This window comes from Microchirus variegatus, assembly GCF_963457635.1.
Source record: "Microchirus variegatus genome assembly, chromosome: 8".
Taxonomy (NCBI): domain Eukaryota; kingdom Metazoa; phylum Chordata; class Actinopteri; order Pleuronectiformes; family Soleidae; genus Microchirus; species Microchirus variegatus.
The window spans coordinates 13226550-13245927 of NC_139809.1; the positions used below are offsets into that span (position 1 = coordinate 13226550).

The following is a 19378-nucleotide window of genomic DNA, read 5'->3' on the forward strand; positions in this document are numbered from 1 at the left end:
AAGACCTGGTTTTAGGGTTAGGGTTACCCTAAGGGTTAGGGTTAGGGTTACCCTAAGGTAAGGGTTAGGGTTAGAGTAAGGGTAAGGGTTAGGGTTAGGGTTAGGGGTTAGGGTTAGGGTTAGCCTAAGGGTAAGGGTTAGCCAAAGGCACTTAGATGTGATGGTTAAGGTTAGGGTAAGCATCAGGGAATGCATCATCTCTATGAGTGTCCACACAAAGAATGCGAAACCAGCATGGTTTGGAGATCTCACTCCATGAAAGTGTGTGTGTGTGTGTGTGTGTGTGTGTGTGTGTGTGTGTGTGTGTGTGTGTGTGTGTGTGTGTGTGTGTGTGCGTGTGTGCGTGTGTGTGTTGTGTTTGCATTATGGTGACTGGAGGACAAGCAGTGCTTTGTTGTGATGTTATCTGTCATCCTCGGGCTTATGCTGTTTGCAGGTTCAGTCAGTAGATAATTACACTCACAAACACACACATGCACCACATACTTTCATGGAGTGAGATCTCCATCTCAAGTCTCAGTGGTGGGATGTTCCTTATCTCTGATCTGCCTGTGTCCTCCCATGTTTGTTTCCCTCTCTGTCTCTTTCTCTCTCACACACACACACACACATAAACACACACACACACACACGCTGCCTGCAGTGTCTCGTCTTTCAGTTTCCCTTTTCCCCTGGTCATTGACCTGTGTTCAGGTCAGAGGTCGATGGCTCTCTGGGGAGCTCAGACTTGAGGGCTCTGAAATCACACGTAGGATCCAAACATGCATGGCGGCGTTGAATCCACTCTTTCACCTGACAAGTATCTGCCTCTCTGTCTCTCTCTCTCTGCCCTCGTCGCTCAGCAGTTACTATCGAAGACATCTTGACCCGCCTCACTTTCAACTGCTCCAGTGGAGCTGCTCTGCAGAACAATGCAGCAGCAGGCACTTGTTGCTGCTCCTGCGGGGTTTTCATGCGTGAGTGTGAGCGTCTGGAGAGGTTTGTTTGGTCAGTTTCCCTGTGGATGAATGAAGGGATAGAAAACAGTAACACGGTCAAATAAGCTTTTTTCGGACCATAAAGGACTGTTTCAATCACATACAGTAAAGTGCCTCATGATGCATTTACTGTTAAATGTATTATTTGATGGCTGTTGGGTTAGGGTTGGGTAACCCTAACCCTAACCTTTGAAATGTGTTGTCAGTTTTAACCCATGGTTATACAGTAACACAAGACAATGCAAAAGCTCTGTCTTTGCTAAGTGAGTCAGAACACTGAGTAACAGATTGGAACGCTCTGTGACTCAATTTAGGGCTTGCGTCCTTCAGAGGCTGCACTCAGCCGTGTTGTTTTGAAGGCTCCTACAAATGTCGCAGACAAATGCGATCATTCCCGAGCCCAAATTATCCCAGGATTCATTGCATCCCGAAGATGACATAATGGTAACAATGACAACATGTCAGTTAAAGACATTAAACTAATTGGCATAGTTAACCCTAACAAAAAACTTTTGTTGTTACATTATTTTCTTGTGGCATGTTTTTTTTAAAGTCAAGATTCAGTTATATATCAGCTATCATTTAAAATGCGTTTGGAGCTACTGTACTCCAATGCTAGACCTTCGACTCAAAGTCTATCAAATAAACTATTACAGCCTTTCTGAATGTGTAGTGTTTCAAATTATCTTCAATAATAGCTCAGTGTATCTTTAAAACAAAGCAGGTGGATTCAAATCCGATTTATTTACATTGAGAAAAATATCTGAATGACTGAAAGGCTTTTTGTTGAAGCTCAGTTAGTTTATTATTCATTTGAAACTGGACTAATAGATCAGAGAGCGTTGGCAAAAAAACAAATTCCTTGCTCCGTACAGAGAGAGCGGATGAAGCGGGCAGCCTGTATAAAATAAGACTATGATTTGCTAATGATTTAGGAAGGGATCATGCCCTGTAGGGCCCCAGCTGTCGCCTCTTAAATTCTTTCCAGTAAAGGGGATGAGTTAAGGCTCAGCCTGGGAAGAGACATTATAAATGTCTTATTGTCTTAACCCTTCAAAATAGAGGCAAGGGTCTGTCACAGATGGACGTGATTCCCAGAGGTTTCCATCGCCGATGGGAGGGCATTTTGGATAATGAGAGTCTGTCATGGCACAGAGACCTTTGTCTCTGAACCTAAACGTTGGCCATGGTCCCCAAATAATGTTTAGCATAGTCAACAAAATCAGTTCCAGAGTCAGAGAAGAATCTTCACACTGTCAGCGTCTCGGAGAGCACGAGAGCGAGACAGAGCCGGGGGAAACCTGCTGAAAGTCAGCAGTCAAGGTTATAGGGGTCTCTGCTGGAGCCGGAGCATGAAAAACCTCACACCCAGTGTTGACTTGATATCTGCCTCTCAGATCTCCACTAAAGCCATGGTCTCAACCAATCTCAGCTTTCCCACACAAACATGAAAGAGGTTCTTTCTTTTTTTTTTATGTGAGCCGTTGTGAAATGGTTGCAAAATTAAAGTGTGTGGGGGGACGGCTGAACTTATTAAAAAAAAAAAAACTGATCTGTGAGTTACCACGCGGTAAGTGGAGTTCCTGCACTATTCCATGTAGTCTGGTTTTACAAGAGTCTTCACTGCAGCCAGACACCTGTCGCCCTGCATTCACAAACTGGCCTGTTTGGTGCTGGACTCCTCTTCCTATCTCATCCCAGTGGGCTACGATCCCTCCAGCTGACACCTGAATGCCTCATGAAGCCTCTTGTCCTTTCCCATGCCCCCCACCCACAGTTGGGGGGGGGGGGGTGTCACTTAGAGGAATGAAAGTGAATGAGTGAACCTTTTTTTTTTTTGCTTCAAAGCACGGCTGCCGAGTATTAATAAGACACACACTGTGGTTGTGCAGCATTGTTATGAACGTGTTTATCATTGAAAAGTGTGCTACATAGCGCTGTCATGTGCCGAGAATGGAGAATCTGGGGGGGAGGACACCGTAGCAAAAACAGATTTTAGCCATTCAACAAAAAGTCTTACCTAATAAGATATTAACCTGCTTTAAGGCCCTGGTACTGGGGCTGCACAATGTGCACGGAAGTGGTGCAGCCCAGATTATGGAACCGCGTGCGAAGATCGCGTTGTGTGAGAGCGTGACCAGCGCAAATTTCCACCCCCGGGAAAGTCTAGAAGCGGTCGTAAAGGATAGTCATCCGAGCCTCGAATCGGCTGACACCCCGACTATCCTGCCCGAGGGAGCTGTAGCATTTTTCTCTTCTTCTTTGGTAGGAATGCGTCCCATTCCCTTGCGTTCAGACTTGTACTGCCACCCGATGGTGAAGTGAGATACTACAGGACCCTGACGCACGAGTATACAACACGCAATGCGGCGCGGCATATGCACGGAAGTATGCCAGAGCCTTTACTCTACTATATCTTCAGAATACATTTGCAGCTTTATTTTGCTGTTTGACAACATTTTTCCCACTGTGCATTTAAGTAAATTGTACCAAAATTAAAATTTTTTGGACATGGGAGCTCCTGGTAACAACAATTTCAAAATAAACATAACGCAATTGAGTGTTCTGAAGTATGCAGCAGTGGATCCACATCTCCCGTGTGCACGCCGCGATGTAAAATGACTGATGACTGTAGTTAGAAGGTGGTGACGTGCGCTCGTTATGCAATAAGCTGCAGGCTTGGGTTCATCCAACACAAATACACAAACAAGATTGATCGCAAGATGCAGAACGCATCATGTGCAGTAAAGGAAAAAAAAAAAAGGAGGAAAACATTAACGAAACGAAGCACAGCGCAGATTAACTTCAGACCTTCAATGCGAAATAAATGATAACACGGCGCCGCGCAGCGTGGTAGGAAACAGCAGAAAACTCCAGTGCCATTAATCACTCTAGATTTGACAAGCATTTTGTACGTGGGAGCTCCATTATGACTTTTCTTTTTCGAGGGCTGTTACGCTAATGATCCTTCGGGGACAGCGGAGGTTTTTGGGATCGCTGGTTCTCTCATCACCCCGCAGTAAAGCTCTCGGCCCCGCTCGCCGCTCCGCTCTGTGAGTGATTGTATTTACAGCTGCTCCCAGTGCGCCTCCACTCACCCCCCCCCCTCAATAAGAGGAGACATCAGCTGAACAATGAACATGACTGAGGTTTCCACTAATTCACTTGATATTTTTCCTTTCACCACACCATTGGGAGAGGGAGCAGGGGTGAAGGGGAGGGGGAGTCACCCTGCAGGCCCTTTTCTACTTATGCCTTATTGGTGCACAGAGGAGGGGGGAGGTTAATTGAATTGCTTCACTGAGGCGAACCTGCTTCTTTCACACAGTCACATTGTATATGAATGTGTTTTTGTGTATGTGTGTGTGTATTATTGTGTGTGTCCATCTGGGCTGCTATTGCTCACTTACTGGGAAGTGTGTGTGAGGAAGTTTCAGTCACACTTACACAGAGCTGCTGCTGCTGCTGCTACTGCACACCAGGGAGTGAGATATCAGAACAAAGTGTTGGGTAATTACAATTCAGATTCACTCCCTTTTTTTTATTCAAACCAACTGGTCTAGTTCCTCTATAGTTTCTTCTATGAAAAACCTCTGATAATAATAAAAAAGGGCTGCAGTCCCAACACTTAGATGTTTAAAAATGCTGGCAATATCAGGCTACACTTTGAGAAAAATCAATATATAACCCCTTCTATTTCAAAGATGCCCCTTTAAAACACAGGGAGTGGTTGTCTGTAATGGAATTTAGTCTGCAATTCTGTGATTTACATACTCACAGACTTCTGTCCGAAGTATACCGTGTATAAAAAATAGTTTGATATGTCTCTTCCTGGTTTTAAATAAGCCAATCTGACTATTTCCAGTAAGCTGTCGGTCAAAAAATGCAGATATGTTCGACTGTTAGTGTCCGCAGAAGTAACCAAGAGTGTTTAGTGGACCATTTTTAAGATGTTAGTGCTTCACTTGTGTACCCTGATAACTCTTGAATTCAAACACCTATAGTTATTGGTTGCATTATTAATTTTAGGCAAAAAAAACAAAACCTCATACAGCCTACATTAAAACAAGTGAGAGAAATATTCCATGAGAAATCACCCAAATTGTTCCAGCTGAGGCAGAAAGTAGAGCAAATGTCATCGCCAAAGAAAATAGGTCTTTCGACTTCTCCAGCTGTCTACAACTATTTTTGAGACAAACTTATACTAAGGACAGAGATAAAAAAAAAAAAGCAGAGTAAAGTTCAAGCCCAAGCTTTAATACGTTTATACCTTGTTCGTCTTTAATAGGAGAATATAAAATTTAACATTCCCACTCATAATTCGTGGAGCAGCTGTGGAGCCATGGTGTCACTGCTACAAGTAAATAAAGCAGGTCATAAAATGAACGATTGTGTTTCCATCGAGTGTTCAGTAGGATCCTGACTCAAAGCTCAGTCGCGGCCCACCTGCTCTCCTCGGCTCAGTCACGCTCGGTAAAACAGATCCATTCAGTGACCACAACAACAACGATGTAAGTGTTGGTGGTGTGTGGGGTTTTTTTTTTTTGTGTCGTCTTTAAAGGTTACAAAAGGCACATGGACGGTGTGGACAATCCGCTGAGGGGACACATCCACCTTTGTAGCCCAGAAGATAAACACTCAGTGTGGCGGCTGTTAACGCAGCACAAATATCAACAGTGATCTCCGGACGTGCTGACAAACGAGTCTGGTGTGTTCACAGTGCACCTGTGTGCAGGAATATGACTTTTAACTGCTTTTGCGGCCCCTGTTTGCCATGTTTACCTTTGTGTGCGGCGAATAAACAACAATCCCCCTTATTACGAAACACACCCTGCTTTTGTTTCGGGCCTCAGTTTAACCACAGGAATACTGTCGCTGCCGTCTGGAGTCTGGACATTAACGAGAACAAACATGAGAGGTGTTTGTGTGTCTGTGTGTGTTTACAGGCAGACACTGGATCATAGTGGGAAATAGATCGTTATTCTATTGTTGCATGGAAATGTATTACTCATTTTGTGAGGACATAAATATGTCGACACACAGTCACATTATGGGGACTTGTCTTCCTTATTCAGACAAAAAAGTCCCTATAATGTGACTGATTGGATTTTAAGGTGAAAACGACGGTTGTTTTACGGTTAGGGTTAAGAAATGACTGTAAGTGGTTAGGGTTAGTGTGTTAGAGTTATGGTTGGGGTTAAGGGTTAGGGTTCCTTACATGTGTAAGAATCATTTAGGGCTGCAACTATTGATCGATTATGATAATTATTCTGATAATCAATTATTCGTGTTTTAATAGAGTGTTTTAATAATTAAATCAAGTCCAATTATTTTCTTGGGGTTAGGGTTACCTCAACCCTAACCCTTTAGCTTCTTAAATAAGAATATTTGCTGGTTTCATTGCTCCATTTTACAAAGAAATCACTAAAACTGAAGAAGGAGAAAGAGAACATCATCATTTCGAGGTTCTGGACACACGATGAACATTTTTCAACATATTCTGACATTTTATGGACCAAACAAATCATTAGCTGCAGCCCTAAATCATTTATGAGCATATAACAGAGAGACAGGAGGCATGATGAGCCACATTTATTCACATATTTCAAATAGAAATGGCCTTAATGGGATAGTTTAGGGTGTGTTAAAGTGTGGTTGTATGAGTTCAGTGCTGACTATTTACATCTATGCTCCTATAAGTCTACAATATATAAAGAATATATATGATTTGCGGCTTTATCTTCCTGTTATAAAGTCTTTTCTGATTAGAAACTGAAATTTGTTTACCACTCACTCTCCCTTTACCAAAGTCCATATAGAAAATAATAATCTTGTGAGTTTGTGTCACAAAAATCACACCTTTGAACTTCACGATGGAAGCAGCAGTGGTGTGATTATAAATCGATGATTTTCTCTATGGTGCAGAAGATCACTCCTTATGTTTCCTGGAAACACGATGGAAACTTTGCCACACCTCAATAAAAAGGGGTTGTTTTCTGATTCCAACCTCTCGATCTGTCACTCAGGGTCTTAGTGAGCACAAAAGCTACCTGAGATACCTGGGCTGACTTCATACATGGGACAAAGCTCTGCTGTGCCCTCAGGACACACATGTAATGACGGCAGTGGCAAGAAGCACACACAGTGTCTCGTATAACGTTCTGCCTATTTAACAAAAAGCAAAAATCCAAGGATTAGTTGTTTGCACTGAAGATTTTGAACCGATGAGAGACGTTTTATTGTGTGTGTCCACACGTGGAGAGAGAAAAGCATGTTTAGTTGCTTTGGCTGCAGATGTGACACAATCTGAAGATTCTGAAGTGATCCAACTATTTTACATAGTTTTTGATCCAATTGTTGATTTTCTCCGTGGACTTTCGTGCAAAACTGTTGTGCGAAGCGCTTTGAGCTGTCGTCGAGACTAGAAAAGAGCTGTAGACTGTGATCTGAGATCAGCTCCGGTGGAACTGCGGCGTTGTTTTCACGCAGTCAACATGCAAACTCTTTTTTTTTTCCGGCACTTAATGTGTACGGGCTTTGTTTGTGACTTTCCTGTTTTGTTAGAAAGAAAAGAATGACACAATGCGAGCGTGAGCAGAAAACGATGGGCTTCTTTTTTTCCTTCCCTAAATGCCTGAGCTTTGAAGAAGAGATGTTTTCTCAGCTGTATCTCGAGCACCGATACATGTCCTTACAAATGGATGTGAGGACAAGCGGCTGCTTGTTGTTCGTTCATTCAGTCGTTCATTCATTCATTCATTCTTTTTTCCGTCTCTCCTCTAGAGCTGCGTCTACGGCGAGAACAGGACGTCCATCCAGTGCACCACGCCCTCGCTGGCTAAACTGGCCCTGCAGCCGCCCGTCGTCACCAAGGTGGCGTTTGTCCTGGACGGCTACTCCACAGACCAGTGGGACCTGATCTACGTGGAAGACCCGCTGTTCCAGGACCCCAAGCTCACATCCAAGGACAACAAGAGCATAGTCGAGCTGAAGGTAAACCCCCACAGTTGTAAAGTTGCCGTATTTGAGACTTAAAGGAATGGTTCGAGTTCTAATGATGTGTGAAAGCGGGCTTTTATTTTGTTGCTTGGTTTCACGTCTACGGGTCAACCATTGAACTTTTATTGTTGCAGTGTTGTCTGTGATCTCTGTTACATTGTTAGATGTTGTATTTCTCTTTTTTTGAAAACTGGTGTTGTATTCCTGTGTGGGCGTCACCCTCGGTCCCCTAGTTTCCTGCTCTCTGATTGGCTCGGTTTTTGGCCGGAGTTGTCCCAGACGTAGATCGAATGTCCAAGCATGCAGGAAATATCAAAAGATTACATGCTGATTACGAAACTTACAAGACTTACCAGCAACTGGAGAACTGGGGCTGGAAATCGCGTAGCGTGAACAACACCTTCACTGTGGTGAAGAGGCCCGTTCCTCAAAGGTGTCATGACAGGTGGCTGTTGACAGTTTATCTTTTTCATTCACTGCAGTGTCAGAGGAACAGCAAAGGTCAGAGGTAAGAGTTTGTGCTGCAGGGCAGGAGCAGGTGCACAGACGGAGAACACTAACACCAGCTTTATGTTGTCAGGAAATCACACAGGAAGTCCTATACAGGATTTAATGGCCATCTACAAATGGGACTAAAAATGCAGATTTTCTCTATGGACTCTTGTGAATTGCAACACAGGTTTGCAGAGTGTTACGTATGTAAAAGTTAAGTGTGTGTAGAACAGTCTACATGCATCTAAAATCATTGTAATTCCATCATTGTTTATTGTGCATAATCATCTACATCTAAACCTACAACTCTAGCTCAGAAAGGACAGACCAAACACTGGCTCTGTAGAACAGATATGACACCTGAAGGCCACCGTAGGTTCTCCTACACACGTGTTGAAGGGGGAAGGTTGAAGCGATGAATATGTACAGTATGAACGCTGCTAATTCACTTTGAGTGTGACAGTAGACGACAAGTTGCCGAACCGCAATTTGGATCCTTTCACTTTGTTTTGCTTGGCACGCAGCGACCAATCAAATCTCATTCTGCAAATACTCGGTCACTCGTTAATCAAATCATCGTTTTTCAAAGCTCCACACTTGAGCTGCACCAGCCAAACAGAGCGCTCAGACAAAGACATTCTCCCAGCCACCAGGGGGCGACAACATAAATGATGTTTGATAAAAGAGACAACTTCGTACTTGATTTTCAACACCAGTAAACATTTTATTCAGGAGTAAATGCCAAATTCTGGTCCTTAACAGCCCATCATGTCAATTTTGTAAAGTGTGTTACCATTTAGAGGAAAATAGATGAAAAGCACGGAACATAGTAGTGGACACCATGGTAGTACTATCCAGTAGGGTCTGGTTTCAGAATCTGTCATATGCCAGTTAAATCAAGAATATCAAGGTTTCAAAGGCGGATTTAAACAGAAAACTGCATCCATTTTTGTATAAAGGTTAAGGACATCATGCTGCCATCACTTCAGCGACTCCATACCCTGACAAAGACAAAGCTTCTAATCTCTGAGTTAAAAGACTCCACAGATGACGATGAGATAAATTCACAGTTTGGAAGTATAGGTTTGCTTCTGTGGTTTTTGCAGATCACGGCCTCCCACACTCTCTCTCTCTCTCTCTCTCTCTCTCTCTCTCTCTGCACACATTGACACCTGCAGCACATACATTGGTGCAGGTCAAGTTGGGAAGGAAACAATAGTGAAAGAAAAACAGGAAGTAGAGTCTGTTTCCCCATTGTTTACACGCCCAGCCTGACCCCCCCTCGCCGCTCTGCCTCTCTGTGTATTCTTTCTGTTGACTCGTATTGTTCGAGCTGCCAGGGTCAAAGCTCTTGACATATTAATGCTGCTTTTCAAACCCCCCTGAGTGTGGTCTGAGAACACAATGAAATGCATTTTTCTTCTCTTGTCTTTCTTTCATTTTTTCTTTTTTTTTGTTTGACTGCAGCTCGACGGTTCACGGCAGCTGTGCTGAACTTTTTTCCTACTTCTTCTTCTCCTCTTGCTCTTTTCCCAGACATGACCTTGGCCCTGATGCTAAATCCACCACCAACTCAAGCGTTTCCCCCTCCTCCCTCCCTCCCTCCCTCCCTCCCTCCCTCCTCCCTTCAGTCCAGACAAACCCCCAGCTTTTACCCACGGGGGGGACGGTACCAGGCCTCATACCAGAGCAGGCCACATTTAATGCCATCTGATAACCCTGTTCTGCACTGGCCTCTAGCAAAGGGCAAAACACTGGGCTCATTTAGTGCCATCTGATAGCTGCGGCCCCAAAATGGCATACAATAAATAGAAAATATTTCACCCTGACTTTTTTTTTTACAAATCCGCACACGAATGAACCAAGCTGTTGACGATGGCTGGTCGCCAGACTCTTATCTCTGTCGATCAATTTGTGGGAGCGTGAGAAGCGTCTTGCTCGCAATTATCGCGGTGACAGTTTATTTAGATTGACTGGTCGTGCTGTCACAGGCTGGTTAATAACTTGAATAACTCCTCTGCGCAGCGTGCACAGCGCCATCGCACCTGCAGCCAGGGAAACACGCAGAACAAGACTTTGGTGAAGTTGTTACCAATGTGTTGTCTTTGTGTTTGTCATAAGTGCAAGCAAGGAAGGGAATGAGTGGGGTTGTTTTGGTGTTGGTAAAAGTGCAGTGTGTGTGTGTGTGTGTGTGTGTGTGTGTGTGTGTGTGTGTGTGTGTGTGTGTGTGTGTGTGTGTGTGTGTGTGTGTGTGTGTGTGTGTGTGTGTGTGTGTGTGTGTGTGTTTGAGCGAGAGAGAGTGGAGGAACAGGTGTGAGCCTCCACTCTGTGTCAAATTGGTAAATCCCAAGCTGTCACGCAGGGAATGTGATCATTCTCTTTATTGCCTCCTGCTGCACTCAAACAAGTGTGTTTATGTGTGTGTGTGTGTGTGTGTGTGAGAGAGAGAGAGAGAGAGAGAGAGAGAGAGAGAGAGAGAGAGAGAGGGAGATCCAGAAATGACTAAGAAGAAAAAAGAAAGAAACAAGAGTTACTCTGAGAGAAGGATAGACCAAATGGAGTGGCACATGAGGAGAACATGATTCCCATCAAACTCCGTGCTCTTGGTAACTCGGTCACACACTCAGACGATTTTGGTCGCTCTTCCCACTGAAGGTCACCATGAGTGGATTTGTCCTGCTCGTGTCAGTGGCATCAACTTCATGCTCATTGTTCTTCACGCACAATGGATCGTGATGAGGAGAAAGAACCCCAATATCGAGTTATAGATGCATCAGATTTAATGACATAAATGACTGAAAAATCACTCCTCGCTGCTTTGCTTTGTTTGCATACAGGATGCAGTTCAGACAACTCCACGTAATTTTAGATTCGCCAGTGTTATTATATCTTCTCTGCTCAATTACTGCCCCAAAAATGTCTCATGGTCACAAGTGCTACAAAAGCAGATTCCACTCTACGTTGCGGATGAGTTTTGTCACTTCCTGTAAGCAAATAATGGAACTAGCAAATGGGTGTAATCTGAAATGTCGTAAGCCGTGTTTCCATCACGGTACGGTACAGTTTAGATCGGTAAAAACCTTTGGTCAAGCTTGCGCTTCGACGGGGTATGAGCTGTGCTCAAGAGATACGCAAGCGTGATGTTGTTCCGGTGTTTTCCTGCTTGGTTCGTGGCTGATTGAGTCTCAACAAGACGTCAAATAGACTGCGGGTGTTGAAGAAAACACCGGTCACAAGGGAGTGACGCTTTTCCTGGGTCTAGCTCCACCCATGCTGTGCCGTACCATTACTCTGGTACCTCAAGGGAAGGGTACCGATAAATATTTTGGTACTATTCCTAATGGAAACTTTAAAAAATACATAGGTAAATACAAGGTTTTGCTTGTCATAGTTGGTGGCTCTACCGTTTACCATTCTAGCAAAAGGTGACAATAGTCAATAACTCTTCTTCTTCCGCAGCGTCTAAGTCCACATCTCACGTACTTGTCTCCGTCCCCATCCCGCAGGGTGATCGCATGGACAGGGAAGCGATGTCGAAGTGTCAGGTCCTGACTGTGTCCAATCACAGCTGCGAGAGTCTGATTCTGGTGGGAAACACTCTGGAGTGCACCGTTCCCACTGAACTGCGCGCCACGGCGGCAAAGGAGCTGCAGGTGGAGGTGAGAATCGTGCTTTGTAGCATTATCGTGCATTTTGACGCAAAACCTACAAATACATGTGCAGACGGTGACGCAAATGAACATAGTTATACATAGAGGGACTACACCTGTGCACGCTTAGGTGCAAGTCCACAACCGCAGCACCTCCCTGTCACCTGCGCAACAGTCAGTCAATAAAAAGTTAGTGTCTTTTATTCAACACGGCCTTGTTGCATAGAAAGACACCCAGTTCTCACAATGACACAGCCACACCCCCCTGAGCACACACACAAACACACACACACACTCTTTACTCCACTCAATAGATCATTGTTCCAGTTTCCCAGCATATTAAAAGCAGAGAAAAGCTTCAGTGTGTGTCGTCTGAAGCAAGTGTTTCTTTGACAAAGCGAGGGTGTCTGTGAACTCACACATTTACTGTCTGTGCTGGAGGCATCAACTGAAATGATGCCCATGCACTTTTGACTGGGGCTCCGTCACGCGTCGCTAAACTCTAAATCATGGATCTGTTGCTGAACGGAGCGCTCAGATAAGGCTGCTTCTCGCTGCCTCTGTCTGCAGACATGAGCAGCTCTTGGTATGAAATCGGCCATGACTTCTCTGGGAATTTCACAAGGCTCCAAACTCCAGGCATGCCCTCATGCCCAAGTGTTAAAGTATGTGTGTGTTTGAGTACTTGTCAGGACCAGAAACCTGGTCCTTATGAAGTAAAACCTCATTTCTGAGGAGCTGGTTATGTTTAGAGCTAAGGCATTCATGCTTAAGGCTTTGCTTAGGCTGTCCAAATGAATGGAAGTCAATGTGAGTCCTTCAGAGGATAGCAGCACGAACCTGTGTGTGTTTCACTCGGGCCACTTTGCTGTAAATGGAGTCTGAAAATTGTTTCAAAGTAGAAAATAAGTCTTCCAACATGTGAGATTGTTTTGATCTCCATCCAATAGTAAGTACATTTACTCATTAGTGCTCATTGTCTTTAATCCAGTCAACAGAGCTGTCTCCCCACACTCTCCCTCATTTAAAAAAAAAAATTGTATCCACTAAATGGACACTTAAATGCACAAATTACACATTTAAGTGGATGACTCTTAATGATGATGGTAACACCCAAAGTTGTGCGATCACATAATGAGCCAAAGATTATCACCTTTAAAGAGAGGATCTGTTAGAGTGGATCAGACATAATGCTGTAAGATGAGTGGGTATACACTCTTAGAAATAAGGGTTCCAAAATGGTCCTTCTAGAAGGGCTGAGGTTCTACCTGGAACCATTTTGCTCTTGCAAAACCCTTCAAGGGTTCTTGGTAACACTATTGGTTCCAGTAAGAACCATTTTGATCCAGAGAACCCTTTAAAACCCCTTTCCTGAATAAAGGGTTCTTGGTGGAACCACCAGGGAAAAAAAAAATAGGAGTAAAAAGTTGCAATTATGAGATAAAAAGTGGAAATTGTGAGACAAAAAGTCATGATTATTAGGTAAAAAGTTGAAAATCAAGAGTAAAATTCATTATTTCCCACAAAAATGTTCTACCTGGAACCAAAAAGGATTCTCCTACACAATAAAAGTGAAGAAATAAAAGTGCTAAGTAGAACCATATAAGGTCCTTCAGCTTGACCTCATAGGAGAACCCTTTTTGGAAGGTTCTACCTGGAACCCTTTTGGAGGGTTTGGAAGGTTCCACCAAGGAACCTTTTGGAACCCTTATTTCTAAGAGTGTGATATTAGAAATAAGGGTCCCAAAAGAGTCCTTCTACAAGGGCTGAGGTTCTACCTGGAACCATTTGCTTCTGAAAAACCCTTTTTCAAGGGTTCTTGTTAACACTAACTAAGAACCATTTTAGTTTAAAACCCCTTTTCCTGAATATAGGGTTTTAAAAGGGTTCTTGGTTGAACCCTCCAAAAGGGTTCCAGGTGAAACCTTTATAAAAGGTTCTACCTGGAGACAAAAAGGGTTCTCCTATGAGGACAAGCCAAAGAACCTTATACGGTTCTACTTAGCACTTTTATTTCTAAGAGTGTAGTTACGGCATGACAATGATCGATGAAGCTGCTTCAGCACAAAAACGAAAAAAATTCCCATTTGTTTTGTTTCGCCAATAAAATCAATCATATCGTATCACCGGATCTGCCTCAGGAGGGAGAGTCTGGCACACACAGCACACAACGATCGCGTCACACACACGGCGATGACAGAGCAGCCGTCAGTGTGCTGAAACTAGTCACATCTTCAATTGCTATGATAATCGGTCGCATTATTACGGGACTGATTTCGACGTTTGACGCAGGCTGCAGTTGATTTATTCCCGACTGACGACTTGCAACTTGGCATATTGCTAATTAACGAACACCCGAAAGTTACGGGATCACATTTTTGCCATCGGCGAAACACACACGCACGTCTGCAGCGCTTCCACCTCCCCTGTCTTAACGCAATCTCTTATATAAAGAAAACAGCGAAGGAAGAATGTATTACACATGTGTGGTGAGTGAAGGGGCTCAACATCCAGCTGTCTTGTCACTTGAATATAAGTCGAGAAGTCTGAAGTCTGGAGAAGGGAACGTGGAGGGAAATGCATGCCAGGGCTGGCGTTCATCAGAAATCACTGTGTTTAATCCCTTCTGTGACAAATGTGACTGAAAGATACACTACCATTCAAAAGTTTGGGGTCACCTATACTATTTTTTGTGTGTTTTCCATTAAAAGTCACACTTTTATCCAGAAAATATAGTCAAGACATTAGAAATAAGGATTTTTATTCAAAACAATCACACTCAAACATTAATTCTTTGCGTTCTCTTTGTAAATCTAATATCATCATCACACATGTTTTTTTTCCCTCCCACATTTCCTTGTCTATTTTGATTCATTTTCACTTTGTCCTTCACCAAAACATGAACATGTCATATTCAAGGATCCTATTTCAGCGGTAGCTACGTGATATCTGACAGCAAGAAATATCTCAAGTGAAGATCAGGTTCTGTTGTCAGACAGGAGCACATGTTTGTGGGGAAACAGTTGGACAGGAGCAGAGAGAATCACAGACTAGACAAAGAGGTAACACTTTACAGTAAGGTATGTTAAAATAAAGGTTAACTTATAATCAAGTCATAATTAGGTAATTGTCACTTAATAGTTACGCTTAATTGTTTTTACTCTGTATTTGGCATATTATGGCTGCACACTACTGGGAAAACATTTACATTGCAGATGATGTCTTTCTATGATATACAGCAGTCGTCATTAGGTGCTAATGTGAAAAATGCAGTTATCTTCACCCAATTGACTGGCAGTTGTAAAGACGAGTGTATCATCTGCATAGAAAAGAACAATAATGATTAAAAAGTGCCCGTTCGAGTCCCCGCTAGATCAAGGGTTGGGGTGCCCACGAGCAAGGTCCCCATTTCCATTGCTCATTGTAATTCCCATTGCTAGTGTACTCCGGATAAATGGGAAAGGTGTGTCAGGAAGGGTATACATCTCAGCCAAATACAATGTGCAGATCGTCCGCTGTGGCGACCCCTAGAGGAGGGAGCAAGCGTAAGACAAAAAAATAACAATTTTGCCACCAAATCTTCTCTGGAGATGTGGTCATCATCATCTAGTGATGGTGTTATAATAAATCAACTTAACTTGCTCCCTTTAACAAGTTGGTGTGATTAAGAAAGAAAGAAGCTTAAAGGGGAGTTGAATAGGACTGAAATAATGTTCTATCAGATGGACTCATTGTGTAGATTAAGCCTGGGATTAGAGCTAATTTCATTGTGTTTGGAGTGAAGCAGGAGGACGCAGCTGTGTCCCTGCAGTGTCACCACGGTGCATCCTCACAGTGTGATGATGATCCTGTAATGATATGTTGCGTAGTGCAGTCTTAAATAGTAAAACCAGAGGTGGAAGTTAAGAGTCTGTGAGAGTATTAAACATCACACAATGATACACTCTCCTAGGTGGCAGAAAACTATAAACTAATATATAAGTGATATTGAGTGTAAAGTGTGATAAGAACTCATATTAGATGCTGAGCTTCAGGCATCGCCATGTCGTCCTTCAAGATAACATCCAGTCTGAGAAAACAGCGGCGTGCTCCAGACCAGACATTATCAGCTCCATCGCTGTTGACTTGTGAACGGCTCTTCAGAGGGGAAGGTGCTTATCTCTGGGAAGGGTCAGACAATATCCCTCAGCTCTATAAACACATTCATATATCTGCTCCAGACGTGCTCACACACACACACACATACACACACACACACACTGTCCCGTCTGCAGCAGCAGTAGAAACCTAATTTCCACTAAACCTAATAACAGCAGAGGTAATATCACTGATGTAATCAGGCCCCAGAGTGTTGCAAGAGACTGTTTGTGTGCGTTTATAAGGTGGTAAGGACACATTTCTTATTTTAAAAAAAAAAACACTGTTAGTGAGGACATATTGACTTTGTGTAACTTATTTTTAGGGTTAGAAAAATATCTTATCCATATCACAATTAAAGATATGCTTGTTGTATGCCACGTGTCTAAAAGGGACATTTATTCTTGTTTAATTTTTAATTATTATTGTTAAAGAGTGCAAGTCTTATTATTTTTCGACCATGTGTTGTTTCCATTGCCGTGTTTTTACTCATTTTATTTTGGTGACATGGTAGCTAGGTACTTTATTGTCGTTGCATATTCCGACACAAGAAAATTCTGTTTAGCACCAATAGCAGCATCTACTTAATACTAAGCAGCATCTTAAGATAAAATAAATAAAATAATCGGCAACATAAAGCACTTTGGGGCAACAGGGGTTGCTTCATAAATGCATTTGACCTTTGACCTTGACCCTAAACTCTATAGCATATTTTCTGAGTGGACTCATCTGTGACATTCACTTTAAGTTTTAGAGCCATCCCTCGTCTTTGTTTAGAAATGAGATGATGTCAGAATGTTTTCCTGTTAATGTTATTCTTGAATGACTTTAATTTAATATCACAACATGTAATGTTAATGTTAAACGGTCGACATTAAAGTCTAATGTAAGCAGGTGCATGACCTCTGCGAAGATCCATCTCCCCGGATGTTGTACGGGTCGTCTCATTGGCTCAAACGCGTTCATTTGCCCGTTTCAGTGGCGCCAGGCAGATTCCATCAAGACTCTGGGCACCGTGACTCTGGCACAGGAACAGGACTACACCGGTCTCATCGTGGGCTGCGTGTGCGTCAGCCTGCTGCTGCTGCTGCTGGGAACGCTGCTGATGTGGAAGAGGAACAAACACATCGAAGGTAGAGTAAGCACAGTGGAGCAGATTAAAGGCCGGATTGATTTGCTTCAATGCGAACGTCCTAACCCTGTAACCCTTTAATGAGATAATAGGAGTAATTACATTAATGAGTCAGTGACACAGTGCTCTGAAATTATTATATTAGTTAGTTCATCACATGTTTGCTCAAGATGTGTTACAACATCTTTTATACACTGTTTTAATCTGAGGTATTAATATTCAAATGCTTTTAACATATCAAACTGTATATAAAGTGGAGTGGATATGACAAAGCAGTTTTACATATGTACACTCTTTGAAATAAGGGTTCCAAAAGGGTTCTTCTACAAGGGCTGAGGTTCTACCTGGAACCATTTGCTTCTGAAAAACCCTTTCCTGAAGAAAGGGTTTTTCAAGGGTTCTTGGTAACACTAATGGTTCCAGTAAGAACCATTTTGATCCAGAGAACCCTTTAAAACCACTTTCCTGAGTAAAGGGTTTTAAAAGGGTTCTTGGTGGAACCCACCAAAAGGGTTCCAGGTGGAACCTTTATAAAACGGTTCTACGTGGAGCCAAAAAGGGTTCTCCTATGAGGACAAGCTGCAGAACCTCATATGGTTATACTTAGAGTGCAGAACGCTTTAATTCCAACTTTGTGGCAACAGTTTGAGGAAGACCCTTTTCTATTCCAACACGATCAAATCAAGACATGGTTTGACAAGTTTTTGCCGTGGTAGAACCTTGACTCACTCATGTCTTATCCACTCATGGCATTCCTTTCCCTTCCTCATCCTCTTCGCCCCCTCCCTCTGTCTCTAGATCTGTCTGAGGTGTGGTACCGGGGTGACATCCAGCACCTGGACCAGCTGGCGAACGCGAGGAGCGTCAGCCCCACCAATGAAATGGTCTCCCACGAGTCAGTGGACTATAGGACAACCCTGCTGGAGGGTACGTTATGTTTTCAGACGTAAAAACTCTGGGGCACTGTCAAGGAGACGTGGGTCTGCATATTATCTGGCCGTTTGCAGCAGGACGTTTGTCTGGGTGTGACCACATCCACAACAATACAGTCGAGAAGGCCGTGCCTGGCTCTGTGCGTATATAGAGGAAGCTGGACACAGCAACAATTCACTTGCTTTGGATCCCCCCTGATGTTTCTCCTGCCGGAAACTTTACCCAGGAACGGGCAGGAGAATCTTCAGAGAATTTCCAGAACAACATTTGCCAACGTTTGCTCGACAGCAGCATCTACAAGTGGCCATTAATATTCATGTATTTGTGTGTAGAATGAAATTCAAAGAACAGATCTTTTTTATCATCATACTGGCAAATACTTCATGGTACAGACTTACAGATCAGGTGCAGATCTATATATGTGCCTGCTGGAATTGTGGTGCTTCGTGAAACCAAAGAGGCTAAAAAACTCAATAAATCTACAGAATTTTAATTATTATTATTATTCCAGTGTAATAAAAGGGTCATCACTACAAGTTATTTGATTAAATGAAACTCAGTGAAACTCCACATTGATAAAATGACTCAAAATATCCATTTGGTAACTAAAGGTTTTAATTTTGATGAATATATTTTATGCTATTTTGCCTTTGTTGCTCAATTATTCAGGCAAATCCTGCAAATATTGATGCAATCTGAGTCACCTGTACGTCTGGTTCTCTCTGAGCTTGGACCCTAAAGGTATCCGGGGGAGGGGACATGGGGGAGTGGGTGTCTTTTGCTATGATCCTGACAACAACTAAAAAGGGCAAAGCAATTTTCTTGCTGCTTGAAAGTGACTTTAAAGACCCAAAATCCAGGAGAGTTAGTAACTGAACGTCTGTTTCTGTTTGCTGTGATGTCCACTCTCTCTGGTCTGTTCTGCCTCTTAAGATCAAATTTGTATACGTTTGCTCGCGCTTTCCACGCTTTTTCTTGTCGTGCTACTCACGGCATCAGATGTGAAATCAGAAACCTTGTTTTTACAGCCTCCATCACAGTGTCGAGTTGCCCTCTGC

General features: G+C 43.1%; 1 protein-coding gene across 1 annotated transcript in view; it reads left to right on the forward strand.

The window, feature by feature from the left end:
- met (MET proto-oncogene, receptor tyrosine kinase) overlaps window positions 1–19378 on the forward strand; it is a gene marked incomplete at its 3' end in the record, with an annotated part of 81679 nt that overhangs the window by 49321 nt on the left and 12980 nt on the right. Inside the window, exons 11-14 of the mRNA XM_083893925.1 lie at window positions 7761–7970; window positions 11975–12127; window positions 17235–17388; window positions 18186–18314. Coding sequence (XP_083750051.1) covers window positions 7761–7970; window positions 11975–12127; window positions 17235–17388; window positions 18186–18314 — 646 coding nt within the window. The remainder of the gene's footprint in view (window positions 1–7760; window positions 7971–11974; window positions 12128–17234; window positions 17389–18185; window positions 18315–19378) is intronic.